This window comes from Panthera tigris, chromosome A1 (genome assembly GCF_018350195.1).
Source record: "Panthera tigris isolate Pti1 chromosome A1, P.tigris_Pti1_mat1.1, whole genome shotgun sequence".
In the NCBI taxonomy this organism is placed as follows: Eukaryota; Metazoa; Chordata; class Mammalia; order Carnivora; family Felidae; genus Panthera; species Panthera tigris.
The window spans coordinates 941,050-967,248 of record NC_056660.1 but is presented as its reverse complement, the minus strand read 5'-3'; the positions used below and the strand labels follow the sequence as shown (position 1 = coordinate 967,248).

Below are 26,199 nucleotides of genomic sequence, written 5' to 3'. Positions count from 1 at the left end.
GAGCAGCTTTCCCAAAAGCATCTATCTAATGAGACATGACCCTTTATCTCATTTTTTTTCCACCCCAATACGTAAGGAAATTTTTGTCCAGTCACTAGTTCACCATAGGAATAATGGAACAGAAACTTCAAGGACCACAACAAGAAATATATATTTTGTTAAAAAGTTACTTAGAAAAAGTCAAAAACAAATGGCTCCATCCCTCAACAAGTAAAAACTCAGCCATCTGTGAAGACTGGGAGAGTCAGACATCCAGAGTTACACATAATATACTCAGAATGTTGTAAAACATACAAAGAAACAGAAAAAGTATGTCCTATTCACAGTAATAAAAGAATTTGACAGAAACCATCCCTGAAAAATCCCAAACATTGGAAAAAGTAGTCAAAGACATTAAATCAACTATCTTAAATATGCTCAATGAGCTAAAGGAAAGCATTGACAGAGAACAAAAGGAAATGTGAAAACAATGCATAATCAAAATGAAAATACAAACAGATACAAATTATAAAAAGTAACCAAGTGGGGCGCCTGGGTGGCTCAGTCCGTTAAGCGGCCGACTTCGGCTCAGGTCATGATCTCGCGGTCCGTGAGTTCGAGCCCCGCGTCGGGCTCTGTGCTGACAGCTCAGAGCCTGGAGCCTGTTTCAGATTCTGTGTCTCCCTCTCTCTGACCCTCCCCCGTTCATGCTCTGTCTCTCTCTGTCTCAAAAATAAATAAATGTTAAAAAAAAAAATTTTTTTTTAAAAAGTAACCAAGTAAAAATTCTGTAAATGAAAAATATAATAACAAATGAAAAATTCACTAGAGAAGATCAATAGCAGATCTTAAGAGGCAGAAGAATCAGTAAACTGGAAGAGAGAATAACTGAAACTATCCAGTCTGAGGAGCAAGGGAAAAAGGGAAGAAAAATGAATGGAGCCTGAGGAATCTACAAAACATTACCAAACATACCCACATATGTATCATAAACAGAACAAAAGGGACAGGAAAAAATATTTGAGGAAATAATGGCAAAAAAAAGCCCCAAATGCTGGATGACACACATCCAACAAGCTCAACAAACTCCACGTCAGATAAACTGAAAGATATCCACAACAAGACACATAATAATCAAATTATAGACACCAAAGATAATTTTAAGAAAGAAGTAACTCATCACGTGCAATGAATGCTCAATATAATTTAGATTACCAGTTCATTTCTCATCAGAAACCATGGATGCCAGAAGCTAGTGAGATGACATATTTATTAAGGTGATCAACAACAACACAAAACGTCAACTAACAATTCTAAATCCAGCAAAAAATTCCTCCAATATTAAGGAGAAATTAAGACATTTCCAGGAGAACAAAAGCAGGAGTTTACTACCTGCATGAAATGTTATTACCTGCATGAAATGCTACTACCTGCATGAAATGCTACCTTTCAGGCAATAATAAAAACACACTACAGAATAAATTGAAGCCATAAGAAATAAAGAATGTAAGTGAAATTACCTACATAAATCAACAGAAAGCCAGTATTACTGTACTTTTAATTTATGAGTACTTTTTTCCTATAATTTACAAGACAAAACACAAACATACCAAAATATTGAATGCAATGACAGCAGTGCTCAGCAGAAAACTTACAGCTATTAACACCTACATTTAAAAATATCCGAAATCAATAACTTTTATACTTTAAGAAATCAGAATCTGCAAGCTAAACCCAAGCCTAGCAGAAAGAATGCAATAAAGATTAGTGCAGATAGAGAAAAAAAAAAGAGACATCAACTAAAAGGTGATTCTTTGAAAAAATTAAATATTTAGCTAGACTATGAAGCAAAAGAAAATCTCAAATTATCAAAATCAGAAATTAAAGTAAGACATCACTACTGATTTTATAGAAACAATTATAAGAGAGCACAATGAACAATTATATGCCAACAAAATCAGATAACCAAGATAAAATGGCTAAATTCCTAGATACACACACTGCCAAAACTTACCCTAGGAAGAAATACAAAATCTAGGGGCAGCTGGCTGGCTCATTTGGTAGACTTTTGATCTCCAGGTTGTGAGTTCAAGCTCCACACTGGGTGTAGAGATTAGATTGGATAAGATAATGTAAAACCTAGACAGATCTACAAGCAAGGAGATTAAATCAGTCATCAAATATCTCCAAACAAAGAAATGCCCAGGAACAGATGACTTCTTTGATAAATTCTACCAAACATTTAAAGAATTAACATTGCTCCCTCTCAAATTCTTCCCCAAAAAACTGAAGGGGAGAACACTTCCAAATTTATTCTACAAGGCCAGCATTACTCTGATATCAAATCCAGACAAAGACATTACAAGAAAACCATAAACCAATATTCCTTATGAATATAGATGCAAAAATCCCCAACAAAACAGGAGAAAATCAGAAGCATAAAAAAGATTATGTATCAGGACCATGTGGGATTTATCCCAGAATGCAAGGGTAATTCAACGTAAGAAAATCAAAATAATATACCATATTAATACATAGAAAGGGGGGAAAAACACATCATCATCCCAATTGAGGCAAAGAAGTTTTGTGACAAAATACAACATGCTTTCATGATAGAAATAATACACTACAAAGAGAAGGAAACTTCTGCAACATAATAAAGGCCACATATGGAAAAAACCACAGCTGACATCACACTCAATGGTAAAAGATGGAATGTCTTTCCTCTAAGATTAGAACGTACAGATGCCTAGTCTCACCATTTTAATTCAACATAGTACAGGAAGTTCTGGCCAGAGCAATTAAGCAAGAAATAAAAGGCATCCAAATAGGAAAAGCAAAAAGTAAAATCATTTCTGCAGATGACATAATCTTGTATTTTGAAAACATAAGCAAAGTTTCAGAACACAAAATCAACATGAAAAATCAGTTGCATTTCTACACACTAACAATGAACAATCCATAAAGGAAATTAAGAAAATAATTCCATTTACAGTAACATCAAAAATAATAAAATACATGGAAATAAATTTAACCAAGGAGGTTGAAAGACTTATGAAAACTACAAAACGCTGCTAAAAGAAAATTAAAGACACAAATAAATGGAAAGATATACCATGTTCATGGATGAAAAGATTAACATGAAGAGGACGATATTACACCTAAAGCAATCTACGGATTTAATGCAATCCCTATCAAAACCCAAATTTTTTTTGCAGAGTGTCATCCTAAAATCCATGTGGATCTCAAGGGACAAGAATCTTGAAAAAAAAGAACAAAGCTAGAGGGGTCTGACACTTTCAGATTGCAAAACTTATTACAAAGCTACTACAGTACATTAAAACAGCTTGGTACTGACATAAAGACAAATATACAGGCCAATGACAAACAATAGAGCCGAGAAAGAAATCTCCAGATAGTTAGTCAGGTGAATACACAAGAATGCCAAGATCAATCAATGATAAAGGTCATTTCAAAAAAAAAAAAAAAAAAAAAAAAAAAAGGTGCAACAGAACCCTTACACCATATATTAAAAATTAACTCAAAATGGATCAAAGACTTACATTTAAAGAACTAAAACTATAGAACTCTTAAAATAAAGGAAAGGTTTCATGACTTTGGACTTGTTAATGATTTCCTGGATACAAAACATCAAAAACACAGGCAATAGGGGCGCCTGGGTGGCGCAGTCGGTTAAGCGTCCGACTTCAGCCAGGTCACGATCTCGCGGTCCGTGAGTTCGAGCCCCGCGTCAGGCTCTGGGCTGATGGCTCGGAGCCTGGAGCCTGTTTCCGATTCTGTGTCTCCCTCTCTCTCTGCCCCTCCCCCGTTCATGCTCTGTCTCTCTCTGTCCCAAAAATAAATAAAAAAAAAAAAAAACAAAAAAAAACAAAAAAAAAAAAAAACGTTAAAACAAAAGGGCACTAATAATAACAGGAAAACAGGGGCGCCTGGTTGGCTCAGTCGGTTGGGCATCCAACTTCGGCCCGATCGTGATCTCACGGTTCATGGGTTCTAGCCCTGCGTCGGGCTCTGTGCGGACAGCTCAGCTTTGAATTCTGTGTCTCCCTCTCTCTCTGCCCCTTCCCTACTCACACTCTGTCTCTGTCTCTCAAAAATAAGTAAACATTGAAAAAAAAATAAAAATAACAAGAAAACATATGGAAAGTATAAAATTCAGGGGCGCCTGGGTAGCTCAATCAAATAAGCATCCAACTCTTGATTTTGGCTCAGGTCATGATCTCACAGTTCATGGGTTCAAGCCCCAGGTCAGGCTCTGCAATGGGCATGGAGCCTGCTTGGGATCTATTCTCTCTCTCTCTCGCTCTCGCTCTCTCTGTCCCTCTTCTGCTCATGCTGTCTCTCTCTACAAATAAATAAACTTAAAAAAAAAACTATAAAATTCACTGGTAAAGCTGAAAACAATTTAGAACTTCTGTGCAAAAAATGCTAAAGAAAGTATTTGCAAATCATACATCTGATAAAGAGATTTGTATCTAGAATATATAAACAATTCATACAAGTCAACAACAAAAACAATTTAAAAATGGGCCTTAAGACTTAAGTACTTTCTGTATCTTAAAGATATACCAAAAAAAAAAAAAAAAAAGATATACAAATGACCAATAAGCACGTGAAAAGATGCTCAAAATTATTAATTAGAGAAATGCAAATCAAAACCAGAAGGTATCATCTCACTTCCATAAGGATGGCTACAACAAACAAAAAGTAGTAATTGTTGGTGAGGGGCAACTGGTCAGTTGGTTGGTTGGCTGGTTGAAGAAATGTGATGCCTTGTGCATTGATGGTTAAAACAGGAACAGTAGCTATAGAAAACAGTACAAAGGTTACTCAAAAAAGTAAAAACTGAATAACCATATGATACCACAATCCCCATTCTGGAAATACATCTAAAAGAAACGAAAGCAGGATCTCCAAGAGATTTTTGCACATTTACAGTCATGGCAGCACTATTCACAAATAGCCAGGAGGTGGCAACCAAATGTTCATGGGCAGATGAATAGCTAAGTAAAATGTGTATATACACATACAATGGAATATTATTCAGCCATAAAAAGAAAGGAAAACCTATTATGTGCTATGACATGGATGAATAGTGAGGATATTACATGAAGTGAAAAAAGACAAAATTCTGTATGATCACACTTACATGAAGTATCTAAACAAACCAAATTCATACAAATATGAAGTAGGAGTGGTTACCAGGGGCTTAGGAGAGGGATACATAGGGAATTGTTTAATGAGTACAGTGTCAGTTTTTCAAGATGAAAAAGTTCAGGGGATCCGCTGTGTGATAATGTGGATATCTGAACTATACACTACTGAGCTATACACTTAAAAATGGTTAAGACAGTAAATTTTATATGTGTTTTGTGCAATTTAAAACAAAATAAGGGAAAAAAACAAAATAACCACTTCACAGCAATTAGGAAGGAGTTCTTTTTTTTATAAATAATAACAAGGCAAAAATGCACAAAAATTAGAACACTTCTGAAAAAAACTTGGACACTTCTGCATTGCTGGCCAGAGTCATGTAAAATGGGGTACAGCCACCATGGAGAACAGTTCGGGGTTCCCCAAAAAGTTATATGCAGAATTAACATATGATCAGTCAATTCCACTTCCTGGTATATACCTAAAAGAAATGAAACGTGAGACTCCTATAGATACTTGTGAACCAATGTTCACACCAGCATTATTCACAATGGCCAAAAGCTGGAAACTGCCCAAAAGTCTGTCAACAAATGAATGGACAAACAAAACGTACACACAACAGAATATTATTCAGCCCTAAAAAGTCTGATACATGCTACAACACAGAAAACCTTGAAAAAAATTATGATAAATGAACTAATTCAGACACAAAAAGGGCAAATGTTTTATGGTTCTACTTATCTGAGGTGCCTACTAATACAGACAAAAAGATAGAACACAGGTCACCAGGAAGTGGGGGAAAGGGGTACTGGGTATTATTGTTTAAAGAGTACAAAATTTTTATTTGGGATGACGAAAAAGTTCTACATAGGATAATGGTGATCTTCGCAAAACATTTGTAAGTATACTTAATGCCATTGAACTGTATACTTAAAAGAAAAAAATGATAAATTTTACATTCCTTTATTTTACCAGACATTTACGGGGGGGAGGGGGGGGGGAATACCACAATGATGCACTATTTGCAACTCATATCCTAAAAAAAAAATCAAGACAAAAAGATCCTATGGTCAATAAGATAAAACCAACAACCAAAGAGAATAAAGGGCAAAAAAAAAAAAACAAGAACACAGTTCACTAGAAAAAGAAATACAGTGGCTCTTAAATATTGAAATATTTATAAGATGCAAATTTAAATTCTAAAGGGAAACCACTTTTTGCTTACATTGACAAAGATCAAAACATTCCTCAAAAAGTTAAAAACTACCCTACGAGTCAGCAATTGCACTACTAGGTATTTACCCAAAAAATACAAAAATACTAATTCAAAGCCATACATGCACCCCAATGTTTATATAGCAACATTATTTACAACAGTCAAATGATGAAACCAGCCCAAGTGTCTACTGATTGACAAATGGATAACGAAGTTGTGGGGTGTGTGTGTGTGTGTGTATATGTATATATATATATATACATGTATATAAATATACGTATGTATGTATATGAACACACATACACATACATATACATATCTTTATACACACACACAATGGAGTACTACTCAGCCATAAAAAAAAAAAAAGAATGAAACCTTGGCATTTGCGAGGACATGGATGGAGCTAGGGAGGATTATGCTGAGGGAAATAAGTCAGTCAGAGAAAGACAAATACCTATGCTCTCACTCATATGCAGAATTTAAGAAACAAAACAAAGGGTAAAAAAGAGAGAGAGATGCAAACCAAGAAACAGACTCTCAACTATAGACAACTAATGGTTACCAGAAGGGAGGTGGATGGGGGAGATTCAGTAGGTAATGGGGATTAAGGAGAGCACTTGTCATAGTGAGCACCAGGTGTCGTACAGGAGAGTTGAATCACTACATCACACACCTGAAACTAATATTACACTGTATGTTAACTGGAATTTAAATAAAAACTTAAGAGGGGTCCTGGGTGGCTCAGTCAGTTGAGTGTCCGACTCTTGATTTCAGCTCAGGTTGTAATCTCGTGGTCATGGGATAAGCCCGGTGTCTATTCTCTCCCCCCTTCTTTCTGCCATTCCCCCACTCACATGTGCATGCAATCTTTCTTTCTCAAAATAAACATTTAAATAAAAACTTAAGAAAAATAAAGGCTTAACAGTACAGGAAGAGCCTCATACCATAAATCAGTGTAAACTGGTATAACTTTTATGGAGGGCACCTCAAAAAAACATTTTTAACCAAGCAATTCCACTTCTAAGCATCCTTCCTACAGACACATTATCTCATTTTTTAAAAACAAAACATCAAAGGATACTTGTTGAAAAGTAAAAAGATTGAAACACCCTAAATTTCTCTCAAAAGCCTGATAAATTGAATGATGATGAAGACAATACAGTATTTTGCAGTCCTGGACACAAGGCAGCTCTAAAAATCTCCTTACATACTAATACGGAACAACTTCTCATTTAAATTAAGTGCAAACCAGGTACAGAACAATGGATAAACACAAACATCATACACACACAGAGAAGCATATGCACACACGTATGCATATACTGTCTCTAGATAAATATCTAAGAAAATGGTAACAGTGGTTTGCTTCTAGGGAAGAGAACTGTGCCAATGGGTTGGGAGAAGAGGAAAGTCTTCCTTCTCACTGTTTATCCTTTCTACCTTTTAAATTTGGTACCATTTCCATATACACTTGGAATTGATTAGGGTTTCACTGAATTTAGAGATTAATTTAGAGACAAAAAAATTAACGTTTTGACATTATTGAAGCCTTCCCATTCAGACATAGGCATGCCTTTCCATTATGGTTATCTTATATGTCCTATGGTATTATTTTATAAGTTCCTTCATAAAAGCCTTGCATATTCATTATAATTATTCTATCTTGCAATACTAACATGGATTTTCTCCCATTACCTTATAAAATGTTTACAAAGCAAAAACAAAAACCAAGAAGGTGTAGAAATGTAGAAAATAAAAAATATACATTCTATATTTACATATATTTTTTAATAGATATAACAAAGAATTGACATCTGTACTTTAGAAAGAACACAAATTAAACTGACAAAAATTTAATTATTCGATAATATCCAGTGTTCACAAAAATGTGGAGAAACTAGTGGAAATGTGGTCAATACAGTGGTCCAGCGGAAGACAATTTGGCAATTATCTATTAAAATACATAAACATATACTCTGACTCAGCAATTCCTATTTTCACACCTATCATCAGAAATTCCCCCAGCAAAACCACACATGAACCCAGAGAAACTACTACACATATATTCTGTGCAGCACTGTTATAAAAAATTGCAAATAAACTAAATGTCCATCAGTAGAATGTCTAAACTATGTTATTAAATCCACCAAATGAAATATCACACAACAGCTACGAGGAGATCCTTATGTACTAACTCAAAGATATAGAAAACATACCAGTAAGTGAAGAGCAAGTAGCAGGAAGATATATACAGTATATGTTTTTAAAACGCACACACACGCGCGCACACACACACAAATGCACACATGAAATTATAATTCTTATGGGTACATATTAGTATGTGCACTGAAAAGTATCTGGAGTAATAAACACTAAATTGGTAATACTACTACTAATCTCTGAGGAAGTGAAGAAAGAGGCCAAGGGACCACTGACGGATGATTTAACAGATAGATTAATACCCTCATGATGCTTACAATATAGCCACAAAAGTTTCTTTTTAACAGTTCTTCATCAGTTACTCAAAATGATGCTACTGTGGTTTTAGAAACTGATAGAAAATCATTAATATACTAAAATCCACTCAAGAGTTATGACAGAATCTAAACAAAAATCTCTTTGATCTAATAAATGAATAATCAATTAACTCATTCAGGTTATCTCTAGGGCACAGAATTTCTAGGCATATGGAATCATTTCTTTCCCATAGGACCACAGTTTAACTGCAAAGTACTTTCAAGTAATTTTAACTTTCTGTGGGGATTTCATCCATTCCCTTGATTTTAAATATTACCAATACCCTAGTCTCCTTAATTTATCTCCATCAAGAGGTTTCAAAACCCGAAACTGTCTGCTTCCTACATCGAGTTCTTTTAACTCGCTTTCTCACTCTTGTAGCCGCAACTCCTCCAGTCGTTGCCAGCTATGTCTGGCTATTCATACCAGAAATCTGGAGGTCATTCTCTATTTCTTTTTTCTTCACTTCCAGTCATGTCACCCCCAAATCCAATCCTACTTCCAAAATAAATATTGAAAATGTCCATTTTTTTTCTTTTCAAATTTTTACTTAAATTCTAGTTTTTGGTTTTTTTCATTTCAAGAAACTGTCCACTTTAATCCATCTCTTCTGATATATCCCTCTAATCCTAAAAATTCGCCATCATTTTGATGCTGGATTACTGACATTATCTACCATATTCCCCAGAATACCCAAAGATCCTTTTAAAAATTAAATCAGACAATGCCAATTACTTCTTACGTGACTTTCCAGTGTACTAGGGAGACAACCTAAGATTTTCCCCTTGACCTGTAACATTCTTAACTTTTTAAAAAATGTTTATTTTTGAGAGAGAGAGAGAGACAGAGAGAGAGAAAGAGAGAGTCAGAGACAGAGTGTGAGCCAGGGAGGAGCAGAGAGGGAGACAGAATCCGAAGCAGTCTCCAGGCTCTGAGCTGTCAGCACAGAGCCAGACGCAGGGCTCAAACCCGCGAACCCTGCGATCTTGACCTGAGCCGAGGTCGGAGGCTTAACCGACTGAGCCACCCAGGTGCCCCGATTCCTGCCTGATTGACCCCTGCCTACCTGCTAGGCTCAATTTCAGCACTGCTCTTCCCCATTTCGATCACTAAGGTTCTGCTAAACTAAGCTTTCATTTAGTTCATGGAAGAGCCCAAGATCCCCTTGGCTCAAGGGACCCTATGCACACAATCTTCCTCTGTCTGAAACAATCTTTCCTGAACATCTTTCCAGGCACTGTTTAAATGTCACTCCCTCATATCCTGAGGCAAGGGAAACAAAATCAAAAAACTACTGAGGGGCACCTAGTTGGATCAGCTGGTAAAGCATACAACTCTTGATCTCGGGGTCATAACTCAAGCCCCACATTGGGCCTTGATCTTACTTAAAAAATAAATAAATAAAACAAACTACCGGGGCTACATCAAAATAAAAAGCTTCTCAATAGCAAAGGAAACAACAAAACTAAAAGGTAACCTATGGAATGGGAGAAGGTATGTGCAAACGACCTATCTGAAAGGGTCAGTATCCAAAATATATAAATAACTTATAAAACTAGGGGCACCTGGGTGGCTCAGTTGGGCGTCCAACTTCGGCTCAGGTCATGATCTCACAGTTCGTGGGTTCAAGCCCCGCGTGGGGCTCTGTGCTAACAGCACGGAGCCTGGAGCCTCCTTCAGATTCTGTGTCTCCCTGTCTCTCTGCCCCTCCCCTGCTCGCGCTCTGTCTCTCTCTTAAAAATAAATAAAAACATTTAAAAGTGTTTAAATAAATACCTTATAAAACTCAACACCCAAAAAAATGAATAACCCAATTAAAAAATGGGCAGAAGACATGAGAGGCCATTTCTCCAAAGAAGACACGCAGATGGCAACAGACATGTAAAAAGACGCTCAACGTCGCTTACCAGGGAAATGCAAAACAAAACTACAATGAGATGTCACCTCACACCTGTCAGAATGGCTCAGGTCAACAACGCAAGGAACAGCAGGTGTTGGCAAGGATGTGGAGAAAGGGCAAGACTCTTGCACTGCTGGGGGGAATGCAAATTGGTGCAGCCACTCTGAAAATCAGTATGGAGGTTCCTCAAAAAGTTGAAACTTTCATCCAGCAATCACACTAGGTATTTACCCAAAAAATACAAAAATACTAATTCAAAAGCATACATGCACCCCAATGTTTACAGCAGCATTATCTACAACAGCCAAATTATGGAAACAGCCCAAGTGTCCACGACAAATGGATAAAGAAGTTGTGGTACACACACACACACACACACACACACACACACACACACACGGTAGAGTACTGCTCAGCCATAAAAAAGAATGAAATCTAGAGTATTGTGCTGAGGAAAATCAGTCAGTCAGAGAAAGACAAACACCGTATGATTTCACTCATATGTGGAATTCAAAAAACAAAAATGAACAAAAGGAAGAAAAGAGACAAACCGAGTAACAGACTCTTAACTACAGAGAACAAACTGATGGTTACCAGAAGGGAGGTGGATGGGGGAGGGGAGGGGTGAAACAGGTGATGGTGTACGAAGGAGGGCACCTGTTGTGATGAGCACTGGGTGATGTATGGAAGTGTTGAATCACTGTATTATACACCTGAAACTAATATTACACTGTATGTTAACTAACTGGAATTTATATAAAAACTTAAAAAAATAAAGGTAAATGTCACTCTCCCAAGATCTTTCTCTGTCAAACATTTAATTAACCCATCATCCCTGGTCTAAGTAAGTTCTCCCTTATTATATTATCACACACATTTCCTCGGCTATAGTTATCCAATTTGTAATTTTATGGGCTTTTTTTCGATTTTTAAAGTTTATTTAGAGAGAGACACGAGTGTAGAGGGGCAGAGAGAGAGTGAGAGAGAGAGTATTCGAAGCAGGCTCTGCACTGTCAGCACACAGCCTGGAACCAACGCTCAAACTCACAAACCATGAGATCATGACCTGAGCCAAAATGAAGAATCGGACGCTCAACCGACTGAGCCACCCAAGGGCCCCTGTAATTTAGTTTACTTTGTCATCTGTATCCCCCATTATACTGTATGTTCCATGAGGGCAAAGACCTATGTCCTTATTGTCTATTATTGCATCCTCCGTACTTAACGTAATGTCTGGCCAAAATTTACTATTTTTCTCTAATAAAGGGAGGTAACAAATAACTTTTCTGGGTTGTTCTTTGTTTTGTTTTTCTGCTATCCCACTATTACCTCCCCACAAGTGAATTCTAACTCTATCTCCCCCTCCCTTCCTGTTGTCCAAAGCACCATCATTTCACCCTTGAGCTTCAGTTTACCCATTATAGAATAGGAAATTAAAATAAAGTCCTCAAAAGATGAAAAACTGAAATCTGCCCCATATCTTTGGTTAGGACTTTTTACTACTTCCATACTCAACATACATAACTGGTAACATGGTTAATCTTCGACCCTAATAAAAGGTTATCCTACCCTAGCTTCTTTAACCCTTAACCAAAGAAGCTAAATAAGCCCGCACTTCCTTCTCCAAACATAATTTAAAATCTACAACAACACAAGTAAACTTCAACTACATATGTTAATTTGGAAACAAACATTCATTTATTCTTAAAACACTTGGTATTCCTAATCTATGATCTAGTGTAATCACTTTGTTTCCCAATGTTTTTTAACACTATTGAGTAAATGGCTTTAAAAAGAATATATCTTCTTTACCTGAATTCAAAAGTCCCATGATTAAGACCCATCTTACTAAAAAAAATAAATAAATAAATGGGGGGTGGGGGGGGGCGCCTGGGTAGTTCAGTTGGTTGAGCGTCCAACTCTTAGTATCAGCTCAGCTCTTGATCTCAGGGTAGTGAGTTCAAGCCCCATGTTGGGCTCCACATTCGGCTCCATGCTGGGCATGGAGCCTACTTTAAAAAAAAAAAAAAAAAAAAAAAAGACTGACTCATCTAACCTAAAGACACAATAATAACTGCCTCAATAAGCAAATGAAACCACAGATTCAAAAAAGCTTCAGGTACTGAGTCTACTTTTCCAATACAGATTACTACTAAATAAAAACCTATTCCCTGTGTTTTATAAGACTCAATTTATTACTAGAATTCTTTCCTAGAGATATGTTCCTCAGAGATTCACTGATTGCTCTTAAAATGAAAGGAATACAAAAAGAACGTGGAGTATACCAAAGAAAATCTGTGTTTTCTTCTCCTTGGTAGACAAACTATGGAAAGTAAATGTACAATCCTACCTATCGTTTACAATTCAATGTAGTTGGGGTTTTTTTTTTTACTTTTTAAAAAATATTTATTTTTGGGCGAGCGCAAGCAGGGAAGGGGCAGACAGGAACAGAGGATCCGAAGCAGGCTCTGCACTGACAGGCTGACACCAGTGAGCCCAACGTGGGGACTGAACTCACGAACCACGAGACCATGACCTGAGCCAAAGTGAGACACTCAACTGACTGACCACCCAACAGCCACAGTTTTTTGTTTTTTAAACTGTCTAATAAATAGGTGAAACTCTGAAGCAGAGGCAGTCTTATTTCAGTTTATCCCTTTTCTTCAGCCCCTTCATGACTTGAGTTCTACTTTTTTGTCTCTGAATTTTATCACACACCTAATATAACAACTACCAATTTTAAAAGACATACTTGGTACCATACTCATTACAACTACCTTAAAATATACCTCATAATAGATATCTTAAATATATTATTGTTACCCCATTTGGCAGATGAGTAAGCTATTTTGTGTAATCAGGTAGCTTTCCTATGGTATACTGTAACTGTTAGGTACAAAACCAGGGTTTGTGCCTAAGTCCACATACCTTTCATTATACACCATCCCTTAATCACAAAGAACTGAGACTCATGAACCATTCTAATATACCGACCACTAGAATTCAAACATTAATCAACTGAAGACTTTTGCAACCTAAGGATAGGGAAGGAATTACAAGAATGTCAGACTTGTGTAGAAAATGTCAATTACTGATAACAGTATACGTGCGAAATATTAGTATGCTGAACAGGGAAAACAATTATAGGAATACATTTAAAAACAGAAACATCTCATATAAAATGGGATTAGGAGGAACTTCCATTTTCTCCACCACATTTTTTTAGTACTTGAAGATTTTCGTACTTAAGGGCACGTTTTATTTATTGTTTTTATTTATTTTTAAGGTTTATTTATTTTTGAGACAGAGAGACAGAGCATGAGGAGGGGAGGAGCAGAAAGAGACAGAGACAGAATCCGAAGCAGGCTCCAGGCTCTGAGCTCTCCGCACAGGGACCGATGTGGGGCTTGAACTCATGCACCATGAGATCATGACTTGAGCCGAAGTTGGACACTTAGCCAACTGAGCCACCCGGGCACCACTAGGGCATGTTTTATTTTTATAACCAAAGTATTAAAAACTCCTTTCTGGGGCGCCTGGGTAGCTCGGCCAGTTGAGCGACCAACTCTTGATTTTGGCTCAGGTCATGATCCCAGATTCATAGGATCGAGCCTAGAGTCAGGCTCCCCTCTGAGCATGGAGCCTTCTTGGTATTCTCTCTCCCTCCCTCTGCCCCTCTTCCTGCTCATGCTCTCTCCCTCTCTAAAATAAAATAAAAATAAATAAGGAAAGAACTGTCCTTTCTGACATGCATGTAACTATTCATGTCTGTGTATTTTCTATTATGCATCGTTTATATTCATTCATTTACATGACTGTCTCCTCAAAATGAACACTGAGAACCTACCTAAAAATCACATATGACATTTCCTAATTGCTTTCTTTTTAAGGGTTTTAAAGCTTAGTTCCTATTTTGTTTCACATGCCAACAAGAATCACTGAAGTTTTTACAAACTAAGAGATGTGATCAGACCGGGTTTTAGAAAAAATTAATCTGGTTGTAGACTGGAATAAGGAATAGAATGAAAGTTGCTTTGTATATATAAATCCCTATTATCTAACAAAACGGACTATGGTCAACACACAAAACAAAACTAGAGAGAGTGGAGTGCCTTAGAATAAAAGAACACTTAAAGGTCTCAACATTTGAGAGTCTAACGAGGGTAGGTGAAGGAGACGGTCAGAAATACAAAACCGTGTTACTTCACAGACCCAGAAATCAAGAGTTTCAAGGAGTATTTAATTCCAAATGCTACAGAATTAAGACAAAAATGAAGCACTTAAGGATTTGACTATTAAATCACCAGTGACCTCAAAAAAAGTATCTGTATAGTGTTGTGAGTGAAATCAGTGAAATTTCTTCGAAAAGTATGGGAAAATGAAGCAGAAGATGTGCAAAAGATTCTGTAGAGATTCTGAAGGATAGAGCACTTTAGCATTCTTATAGACCAACAAAGGAGCAGGCAGAGAGAAGTCAGTGAAGATAAAGAGAATTCCTTCTATCAGATGAGCATTCAATTCAGTGAGTCTACTGGCAAGAAACTCATATTTGATCCATTCAAACAGATTATAGATCGGGGCACCTGGGTGGCTCAGTCGGTTAAGCGTCCGACTTCGGCTCAGGTCACAATCTCACGGTATGTGGGTTCGAGCCCTGCGTCGGGCTCTGTGCTGACTGCTCAGAGCCTGGAGCCTGTTTCAGATTCTGTGTCTCCCTCTCTCTCTGACCCTCCCCCATTCATGCTCTGTCTCTCTGTCTCAAAAATAAATAAAAACGTTAAAAAAAAAAAAATTAAAAAAAAAAAAAAACAGATTATAGATCTTAGCTGCTGTTAACTGCACATCTATTGGCCAGTCATATACTCTGTATTATTTTTAATTCTTATCACATAACAATCACAAAAAAGCAGGCATCATCATACACATTTATCAAATGGGTAAACCAAGGCTCATAGGTTAAATAACTTACCAGAGATCACAAACTAGTAAATAAATGGTAGAGCAAAATTGGTTTTAACAGTCTCATCAGGGCATAATTTGCATGTAATAAAAATTTATTCATTTTAGTGAAAATTTTTAGTAAATTTATATACTTATGCAGTCATCAACACGATCTAGTTTAAGAAAACTTTCATCACCCCAAAAATTCCCTCCTAAGGGTAGATTTGAACCCAAATCTCTCGTCTTCAAACTCATGTCACACTGCAAATCCCCTAGCAACATCAAGTAACAAAAATAAAAATTTTAGGCAGAAAAAACTCTAAAATTAAGTCCCACTAGTTCCCCTTCCATGTGAGGCCCCAACATACCACTAGAACCACACCCACATTCCACGATCTCAGCAAATTCAAAAGTTTACTAAAATTTGGATATGCCTCATACAAGTACAGCAAAAAAAGTACACAGACTATGTGGTATTTTTTTTCTAAATGCAAAAGGAGTTAGAAATGAAGAAGAGAAATGGACACTTAAACCCAGGAGAAAGATAGGATGAAAACAGCTGGGCAAGGACATAAGGATGGAAAATGTGATACACAAATGAAGAAAATAAGGCATCATAGAAGTCAGGAGTCAGGGTCATGAAAGACAAAGACTAACTTAAACAGAAGCTTCTCTTTGATATGCAACATAAAACTGGAATGAAATGACTTCCTAGGCAAGAGTTAAAACTTAAGAACCAGAACTATACAATCTTAAGAGACTCAAACAAAAATAAAAACACAAAGTGAGACAATATGCATAATAATTAAAGTTGTAAAGTTAAAACTAGATTAATTTTATAGTAATGATTTTATAAAATTGAAACAAAAACAAAATTTTCATTTCTTTAGAAACAGAACCATGAACATGTAAGAATTTAGATACCATGTGAGGGCCAGAATTAATTCAAATAAACTGAAATAATTAAAATATAACAATAAAGGGGCCCCTGCTGGCTCAGTCAGTTAAGTGTCCGACTCTTGGTTTCAGCTCGGTTCATGAGTTCAAGCCCCACGCCAGGCTCCAAGGTGACAGTGCGGAGCCTGCTAGGGATTCTCCCTCTCCCTGCCTCTCTTCTCGATAGATAAATAGATAGACAGACAGACAGATAAGTAAAATATGACGATACATAATACAAAGAGATCTAAAACAAAAGAATAAAATAAAAATTTCATTTTTTAATGTTTATTTTGAGAGACAGAGAGAGAGAGAAAGAGAGAGGGAGAGAACAAGTCCAGGGAGGGACAGAAATAGAGAGAGAGAGAAATCCCAAGCAGGCTCTGTGCTGCCAGTGCACAGCCTGACGCAGGGTTGGTTCCCACAAACCATGAGATCATGACCTGAACCAAAACCAAGAATCAGATGCTTAACTGACTGAGCCACCCAGGTACCCCTTAAAATTTTATTTAGACTGAATTTTTACTTCTACTCTAACATTTCCTTAATGCTATAGAACTGGAAACACAATTAACTAATCTGATCATCACTGGCCTAACCAAAAGCTTACAAATTCCAAATTAAAGTCCTAGAATATAGCATTAGAAGTCTAAATGAAATGCTCTTCCAAGCACTGAGGCAAAGAGAGGGCTGGCCAACTCTTAACACATTTTTTACAATTACTTGATATATAGTAAATGTTATAATACACATTTTTTTTAATAAGTGATTTCTGATTACCCTAAACTATATTCAGTCTGGTCCAGCGAACTCAATAATCCAAGAAACATCCCTCTTCTTAGTCAAAAGACATGCTTCTTAGAAATAAATTATAAAATTGCTATAGTATTACAAAAAATAAGTCTCAAACTGTAATGTCTTTTGGTTTCAGAACCGTAGTATCAGTTCCAAATTCTTGTAACACTAAATCCAGACAACAGCTCTACCTAGGTGACTCCAGCAAAAGTAATATACACACGGCACGGCCACAAAGTAAAAAAACTGAAGAATTTGTCTCATTCTGTCACATTTTGGGAACTTTCTTCTATCTCAAGTAAGCACCACAATCTTACTTAAAATAGCCATTTAAGTATTTTTTAATCCAACCTAAATGTACAGTTAAAAAGAAGTTTACTCTAAGAATTATAATATCATTCTCAATTATTCTAATGAGGTTGCAACAATTCTACTCCTAGGAAATTACAATTATCTTAAATTACAATTTAATATTAATTTTAAATATCAGAATCATACTAAAATATTTAATAATTTAAGAATAAAATGTTGTAAAACCTTTTAAAATTTAAGATCAAATTGACATATAACATTTTATTAGTTTAGGTATATTTTTTAACATTTTAATTAAAAAAATTTTTAATGTTTATTTTTGAAGGAGAGAGAGACAGACAGACAGGGCGTGAGTGGGGAAGGGGCAAAGAGAGAGGGAGACACAGAATTCCAGGCAGGCTCGAGACTCTGAGCTGTGAGCACACAGCCCGACGCGGGGTTCAAACTCACAAACTGCGAGATCATGACCTGAGGTAAAGTCAGACACTTAACCAACTGAGCCACCTAGGCATCCCTTAACCTTTAAATTTTAAATTCACGTAACGAATTTGATCTTTGAATTCACTAAGAACACCAGAGGAAAAAAAATCTAGAACCCTCTGGAGAAGAGAAACCTGACCCTTGGCAGTCTATTGACACTAAAAGAGTGGTTAGTGGCACCCTGGGTTGACCGCCCAACTTTGGCCCAGGTCATGATCTTGCTGGTTCACAAGTTCAAGCCCCGCATCAGACTCTGTGCTGACAGCTCAGAGCCTGGAGCCTGCTTCAGATTCTGTGTCTCCCTCTCTCTCTCTCCAGCTCATGCTCTCTCAAAAATAAATAAGGGGCGCCTGGGTGGCTCAGTCGGTTGAGCGTCCGACTTCAGCTCAGGTCACGATCTCGCAGTCGTGAGTTCGAGCCCCGCATCACGCTCTGGGCTGATGGCTCAGAGCCTGGAGCCTGCTTCAGATTCTGTGTCTCCCTCTCTCTCTGCCCCTCCCCCGTTCATGCTCTGTCTCTCTCTGTCTCAAAAATAAATGTTAAAAAAAAAATTTTTTAATAAATAAATAAATAAAAACATTAAAGAAATAAAAATAAGAGTGGTTAAAATTCTTTAACAGTAATGTAACTCTTCAAGAAGGATAAACAAAAACTAGATAACATGATAATGAAACACATATTCAGAAGTTTTTTCTTAAATCAGAGCTATGAAATATTCATTACCTACTTATCCTAATATCCGAAGTTTACCCTTAAATCATATCTTGTAACAGTAAATATCAATACTTATAAGACACTAATCAAATCAGTAACAATAAAACCCCAATGGTCATATCCTTCTTTCAAATTAAAGACCATGAATTTTTATTCAATTGTATTACTTCTTTCAATGTACTGCTATGAAGTTAAAAATAAAATAGAACTAACAAATCCCAAACTAATCATGTGACCAAGTGATTTTGCAAACCTCTCTACACATCAATTTTTAACTCTACGATAGATTTCTCCATTGGTTTACAATTTTTTTTCTGCAGTTCTAGAGTGCTACAAGTGTTGAATGAAACCTGAGGCAAAAAATTAATAGATTTTAAAATATGCAATAAAATAGATAAGCTCAAAATGTGTTGCGATCCAAATTTTAAGACATTTTAAGATGACCAACTTATCTCATTACTAAGTATGTGAATGGTGCTGGCCCGCCTAATTCCCTTCCCATTTCTATTTTAATAACAGAAACCTAAGATTACAAAGTGAATTGTTTAAAAAACAGGTTGCAGATTTAAAAAATGTGCCTGCAACTATGTAAAACAATTTTCTTGCCAAACCAAAATAAAAAATAAGCTACAAATCATGAATTTATCCAACAGCAATTTTTCTCACAGACTTTATAGGTCTTACAGATTCGCTGCGCTGAGAACTTTTAGATTTGAATAGTTCAAAACTCCTGTTCAAGTCTAAAATCCCAATTCCAGGAGCGCCTGGGTGGCTCAGTCAGTTGAGCATCCAACTTCGGCTCAGGTCATGATCTCGCGGTTTTTGAGTTCCAGCCCGTTGTCAGGTTCTGCACTGACAACTCGGAGCCTGGAGCCTGCTTCAAATTCTGTGTCCCTGCCCCACTGGCACTCTGTCTCTCTCTCACAAACAAATAAACATTAAAAAAAAATTTTTTTTAATCCCAATTCTATGATCTCACAGGAACAGGAGAAAATTAACAAACTGAAATTAAAAAATGGGAAATGCAGAGACAAAGTAATCTCTATGCTTGTTTCCTAATTTAAAATGTCCTTCACAAAATACTATCTGAGAATCCACTGTGCTCACCTAAAAAATACAGGCAAACTGAATATGCCAGTCTTCTTAAAATAAATATTATTCAACATAATAATATGTACATTAGTAACACTGCTAAGGGGATAGACAGAGATATTAACGCCTAGAAAACAAAAAATATAAAATTTCCGATTATACACCTTTTGACAACGAAGAGTGTTCCAGGATTTCATATATATTCTTTCCATCACAGTAATTTACCATACCATCTGATTTTCAGACTTTGTCTCAAATGTATTAAGAGTATGCACTTATGTACCTCAAACAAGGGCAAAATAGAAGACTCTTTAATAACACTGTTATACAAAGATGGTACATTAAGCTCCGTATCACGCAAAAGTCGAAAACATTCATGTCAGCACCTGTGTGATATCTGAGTGAAACGGGGTTGTCCCACCACATGAGATACAAAGGTCCGGCCCATGAGATTATATATATAACAGGGAAAAGTAGAAACCACCCTGTATCTTTCTTCCAAGTGTGTAAAAGGGCAGGCAGGAGATGGGAATACATACTGTTAAGGATGCTCTGAAGAAAGATGCCATAAATATGCAACGTATTTTTAACTGCCAAAACACTTCATAAGTACACATAAAAGCACCGAACTCACATTAAGTGTCTGACAGTAAGTATAATAAAGAACTTATTTAGCCAAGGTCAATTAAAAATCATGTTATCTTCATCTTACTATCTGGCACATTAAAGCACCATTAGTTGGTGTCTTTTAAGCAAAGGAATTTTAAATTCTGAGCTCAATCATTAAGCAGAACAAGGACAACATTTTGGTATTATCAGAACGAACCACGGCCTTCATTAGTATATATGTGTTGACATTACAGATAATCCAGATTACACATTTTCTACGTCCTCCTCCCCAAATGTCTATTAAATATAAACCAATTACCAACCTTCCCCACATCACACCTGAGAACAAAGGAAAAAAATATGACAAAGTTAAATCTTTCATGAAACTATGTGTTGATAATATAAACTTTGCCCATTTATGTGAAAGATTTGATCCTTGATCCATTTTATCTGAATGATCTAATACCTGAAAAGAGCTTTAAACTCGTGAGACAAGTTATACTCATTCAAGCTGCAGTATTTAGGAAACAATTATAGACCCTAAAATGTATACAGACATACTGAAAAAAGGGAACATATTACTTCTGATTCAAAAACAGTTTTTAAATAAGACAGTAAAATAATCTAATCGACAACTGCAGTTCTAGAACTTTTTAAAAAGATAGTAAGATTCAAACATTTGCTATTTGTTTACACACTCTTCTCTAGGAAAAGAACAGAAGCTGAGAGAATTCTAACCTTGGCTCTTCCAGTGTTTCAATTTCTAAATGTGTAAAACAAGAATATTAAGTACTTTGAAACAGGACAGCATAGGAGCTAAACTTGGGCACTGTAATCAAACTGCCTGTTTTATACTAATACTACTTCTACCTGGGTATCCTCTGTTTCCTCCTCTACAAATTAGGAATATAAACTACTTATATCACTGATCTGTCACAGTGTCACACTATCAGAGAGGACCTCATTTTGTGAGGATTAAATTATTAAATGCATATTAGAAATCAGTTTGGATATGTGTTGATAATTATGGAATATAAATAACAGGTACACAAAGGTTCAGCATACTATCCTCACTCACAAATTTAAGTTATCGTAACAAACATTTTTTTAAAACTCAGAATTATACTGCCATATACTAAGGGGTCAATATGTGCTATTTTCATAACTCCGCAGGATAACTGCTAAGATTAAAGGAAATAATACATGAAAGGGCCCTGCAGTGTGTCTAGAATGTTGTGTATTAAAATATACATTAACATCCTCGCGTTATCATTCGCAATCAGTATTCGGCAAATATTCGTCTTCAATTAGCTATCTTTTGAACCATTAGGGACTTAATAATCTAAGCATAAGCTACTGTATTTCTGTCACCTCTGACAGAAATCTACACGTTACAATATCAACTGTCCATGAGATACAATGTGACCAGAGCTCAGGAAATACAATGTGTCCAGAGTGCTGGCTTCATTGATATTTTGTAACTGATTTCAACTGACAAGTTATGTTTATTCCACTACCTAGCGTATTACAAGACCGTTTCCTTAAAACCAACAGATTACAAGCATTAAACAGTAACTCAGGTGACACATCCAAAAATGGCTCCAGTGAAGACCAATCAACACCGAAGACGGGGCGGGGGGAGATTTAACTGGAGCAGTGGCCCAGTGTCATCAGCATACTGGTTGGTCAACCACCTGGATGAGCTAGAACACTAGAAGAGCGGACTTCGCGCCGTCCATCAACTCACGAGCCCTAAGAGTCGAAATTCGTCTTTCAGATTAGACACAAACAAAAAGTTCAGTGAGCCTATTTTCTCCAATGCCTACAATCAATCATCCATTGTAAAGGGAGAAAAAGTGTTAAAGATGGTTGCATGCACAGCATTTCCAACGAGTAACTTCAATTCCCACTTTGGAACTCTAGAGGGCACCAGAAATATGCCCTCCTTTGCACCACCCCTCCTCCCGGGTAACGTGAGCAGCTGCAGGAGCCCGTCGTCTGGTTGCTGAGGTTGGTATTGCAGCAGCAGGAGAGATGTCTGCAGCGGTGGAAACAGCAGCGCCCACTCCCAGCTGCCTCACCAGCCATTACCCAGGCTTCACCCCGGGGGCAGCTGCCACCCAAGGAAAGGCTCCTCCCCCTCAAAACAACGGGGATAGACAAGTCCCTTGGCTAGACCCCTACAACCCAACCACGTCCTCTCAGAGCAACAAATTAGAGGCGAAGGACTCACAATGGGGGTGTTTTCCTCACTTTCTGCCAAAGATGCACCAGCTGGGGTTGAAGGCGATTCCTGGTCCTGGGGTAAAAGCAAAAATGGCAAATGGATCAGGAACATCTAAGCAGGTGGGAGAACCAAAGCCCATTCCACCAAGGGGAGGCCGAGAAGGGAGTAAGAGGTCAAGGAGGTTTGGCCCCTCTATTATTGCTCCACAGCCCGCGACCAACAATCCCCTCCTACGTAAAGTGGAGCAAAACGGCGCAAAACATATATTTGGGACCAAAGCCCACGTGAAAGGCAAAATCCGGAGGGAGGAGGCTGGAGGGCACCAAGCCTGCTACTGGGAAGGGGGGGGGGGGGGGGGGAAGGGAAAACGTTGCCTCGACGCCAGCAGGGGAATTGCACTCCCTCCTAAATTTGCCCACCCAGCGTCATCCCCGCCACTCGGGGCACCGATTCGGAGGTAAGGGGCGGCTCACGTCACCGCCGGGCTGCTATCTCCCACATTTGCCCCAAGCAGTTGCCCTGGGCCCGAGACTTGCCCCCCCCCCCCTGCAGTCGGCGACCGGCAGCGCTGCCTCCCCGTCCGCCATTAGAGACCCAGCCAAACAATACGTGAAGAGCGAGAGCCGCGCAGCGCAGCCCAGGGAAGAGAAGAGCGACGGAGGGGACCCGGTGGGGGAAGAGGCAGCACCCTCGCCCCGAAAAACTTGGGGACCTCGGGCTGCCGCGGAGACAGTGGGAGCGCAGCCCCGAGAGCGGGAGAACGAACTGAGGCGCCCCTCCCCCCACCTTTCTACCTCCTCCGCCCCCCCCCCGCAAGAAAGAAAGGGAAAAATACCCCGCGACCTCCCACCGCCCCGGCCCGGGCGACCCCCGCCCCCCGAGCGACCCCCGCCTCTGGCGTCCGCCTCACCCAGCCCTCCCGGCCTCGCCCTCACTCTCGCAGCCCTTCGGGCCGCACGCGAAGACGCCTGTGACATGAGCGGAGCCCGGAGGAGACCCCGAGGCCCCGACGCGGCAGCGGCGACGGCGGCCGCGCCGCGGGGTATTAATCCCGGGTCGGTGGGAGGCTCCGGAGGCTGCCCTCACCCATCTCCGCCTCCCCAGTCGCCTCCGCCTCCGCCTCCTCCTCCCGAGGCTGCGCTGCTCCCAGCCACCCCCACTACCGGCGGACCTGGGCTGGAAAGACAGCGGGGATAAGCCTCACCCGGTTCTGGCTGCGGCTCCGCGGAACGAACCTCCCCTCCCCCGGCCCACCCCCCTTCGGCAACACGCACAACTCCGCTCGGTCCAGTCCCGGGTTTAGCGCTGGTGAGGAGGAGGAGGCGGAGGAGACGGAGGAGGCGGCGGTGCGGCCGAGCCCGGAGAGGCCCCGCCCTCCGCACCCTCATTGGCCGGCCGGAAAGGCGGGCCGCGGCGCCTCGGGCACGTCCATTGGCCACATCTGCCTTCCTTCAGGACCCCCCTCGGGGGGGTGGTCCGAAGGGCTGTCCGTCAGGCGCAGGCCACACCCCCCGGCGTCGCCGTTCCACTCCCCCCCCTCCGCCCGCTCTCGGCCCTCGGCCGCGTCCCCTCCCCTCCTTACCCCCGCCTCCCACCCCGCCCCCACCCCCGGGTCCGTCAGGGTCAGGCAGCCCGAGTTTCGCCGCCCGCTGCACCGGCCGCGGGCTCCGGCCCTGGGCGCCCGGGGTGCCCTCCAGGGCCCGGGACAGCCCGCGAGTCTGAGGCCGTGGCCGCCTGCCCTGGCTCGGGCCTGGGCGCCCAGGCCGCTGCAGCCGCTCCCAACGACCCTGCCCGAGGAGAGACGCGGCCTCGATGTCCCCAGCGCCCTCCCTGTCCAGTTCCTGAAGCCCCCCGAGAGGGGCGAGCCCGGGCACGGGCTGGAGCGATTGAAAGTGGGAGGTCGGGGCAGCGGGTGAAGTGGGTTCCCGAACGTGCCGCGGGGAGTGGGAGCGCCTCCACCCTCGCCTCACCCCCGTGGGGAATAGTCCCCCCACCTCCCGTCATGGCTGCAGGAGGAGACGACGTCCTCCATTTTGTCGGGACTGCTGTGGGAACTTGGGACCAGTTCAAAACCAGACCCCGTGGGGCTGGGAAACTTGTTCCCGCGAAGCCCCAACTGGGCTCCGCCATTCGGCCGGGGGGACGGCCCCTGATGCCGGCGTCTGCGTCTGAGGGGCCCTGGGGGACGGGCGCCACGGTGGAGGGACCCAGACGCCGCTCCCCGCCTCCATCAACCAAGATGGAGGAAGCTGCGGGCTCCCCTGGAGCTGGGCTCCCGCCTGTTGGAAGGGCCGGAGCCTCCCCTCGGTGCGTCCCTCGCCGCTGCCGTCGTCCTCCTCCGCGGCCCCTTTCGGTTGCCCTCCCCCAGCCTCTAGCCGGCCTCCCCACTGCCTTCCACCATCTGCTGGTCCTCAACGGTCGATGGGGTCCCCACTCCACCGCCTGCTCCATCGCTTCGCCCGACCGGGGCCGGCCTGGCTGCGGGGAGCCGGGCGACGGTGCGCCGCGTGGCGGCGCGCCCCGGGGCGGGTGTGCCCGGAGAAGCCACATCGACGCTGGGGCTTCTCTTTTGTTCATCGTCTACACCTACGTCTTCGGCGCACGTCAGGGTGCCGTGCGACATCCAAGATTCCGTGTAAAGATGAAAGCGGGGCCTCGTTCGTCTCACCCTAGCGGTTGTTCGTGGGATTACAACTGACGGTGTTGGGTAGTAAATGGATGGATAAGTTAGACTTCTCAATTTCATGATTATCTAACACACTGCCTATTAATCCGTAGACGTGTTCTGTTACAATTTAAAGTTCAACACGATGATGAGGAACACGAGTTTTTTAATGAGTTAATCATCCAAGTTCTCAGTAAAGACTGCCGTTAAACGTGTTTTAGACGTTTACTACGTAGCATAATCTAGCAGAAATTGAAATTTATTCATTCACTGTGACTTGAAAAATCAAGTAATCCTTCCACCTAGAGCTAATTGCAATAAATAGACTGTTCTTTATTTAAGTTGGAGAATATCCAGCATGCATTTCAACCAGCTCAGAACAGTATTGCTTGCTTTTATTTTTCAGCATTTTAGTTCATAATTGAAATTTTTGTCAGTTTTCAATACAATATCCTCGCAAGACTTTATATTATATTACACAGTGCTGTTTCACATTGACATTCTTGATGTCACTATCTTCACAACAGAAACACCCTCTATTACCAGATGCAGGGCATCCTTGTAATAATTCTGTTGAAAACTTACACCATCCCTCTTCCGCAACCTTATACCATGGCAATAGCCAGTACTCATTGAGT

General features: G+C 40.1%; 1 protein-coding gene across 2 annotated transcripts in view; it reads right to left on the bottom strand.

Annotated features, from left to right (window-relative positions):
• Positions 1 to 25,495, bottom strand: part of ZMYM2 (zinc finger MYM-type containing 2) — a 103,805-nt gene extending 78,310 nt beyond the window's left edge. Inside the window, exons 1-2 of one of the 2 annotated variants that reach the window (XM_042959365.1) lie at positions 25,295 to 25,495; positions 22,903 to 22,968 (exon numbers count right to left, since the gene is read on the bottom strand). In XM_042959365.1, the coding sequence (XP_042815299.1) occupies positions 22,903 to 22,968; positions 25,295 to 25,473 (245 nt within the window). In that variant the 5' untranslated portion in view covers positions 25,474 to 25,495. The remainder of the gene's footprint in view (positions 1 to 22,902; positions 22,969 to 25,294) is intronic. The other variant, XM_042959737.1, reaches the window with a different exon arrangement.
• Between the last annotated feature and the right edge of the window lie 704 nt (positions 25,496 to 26,199).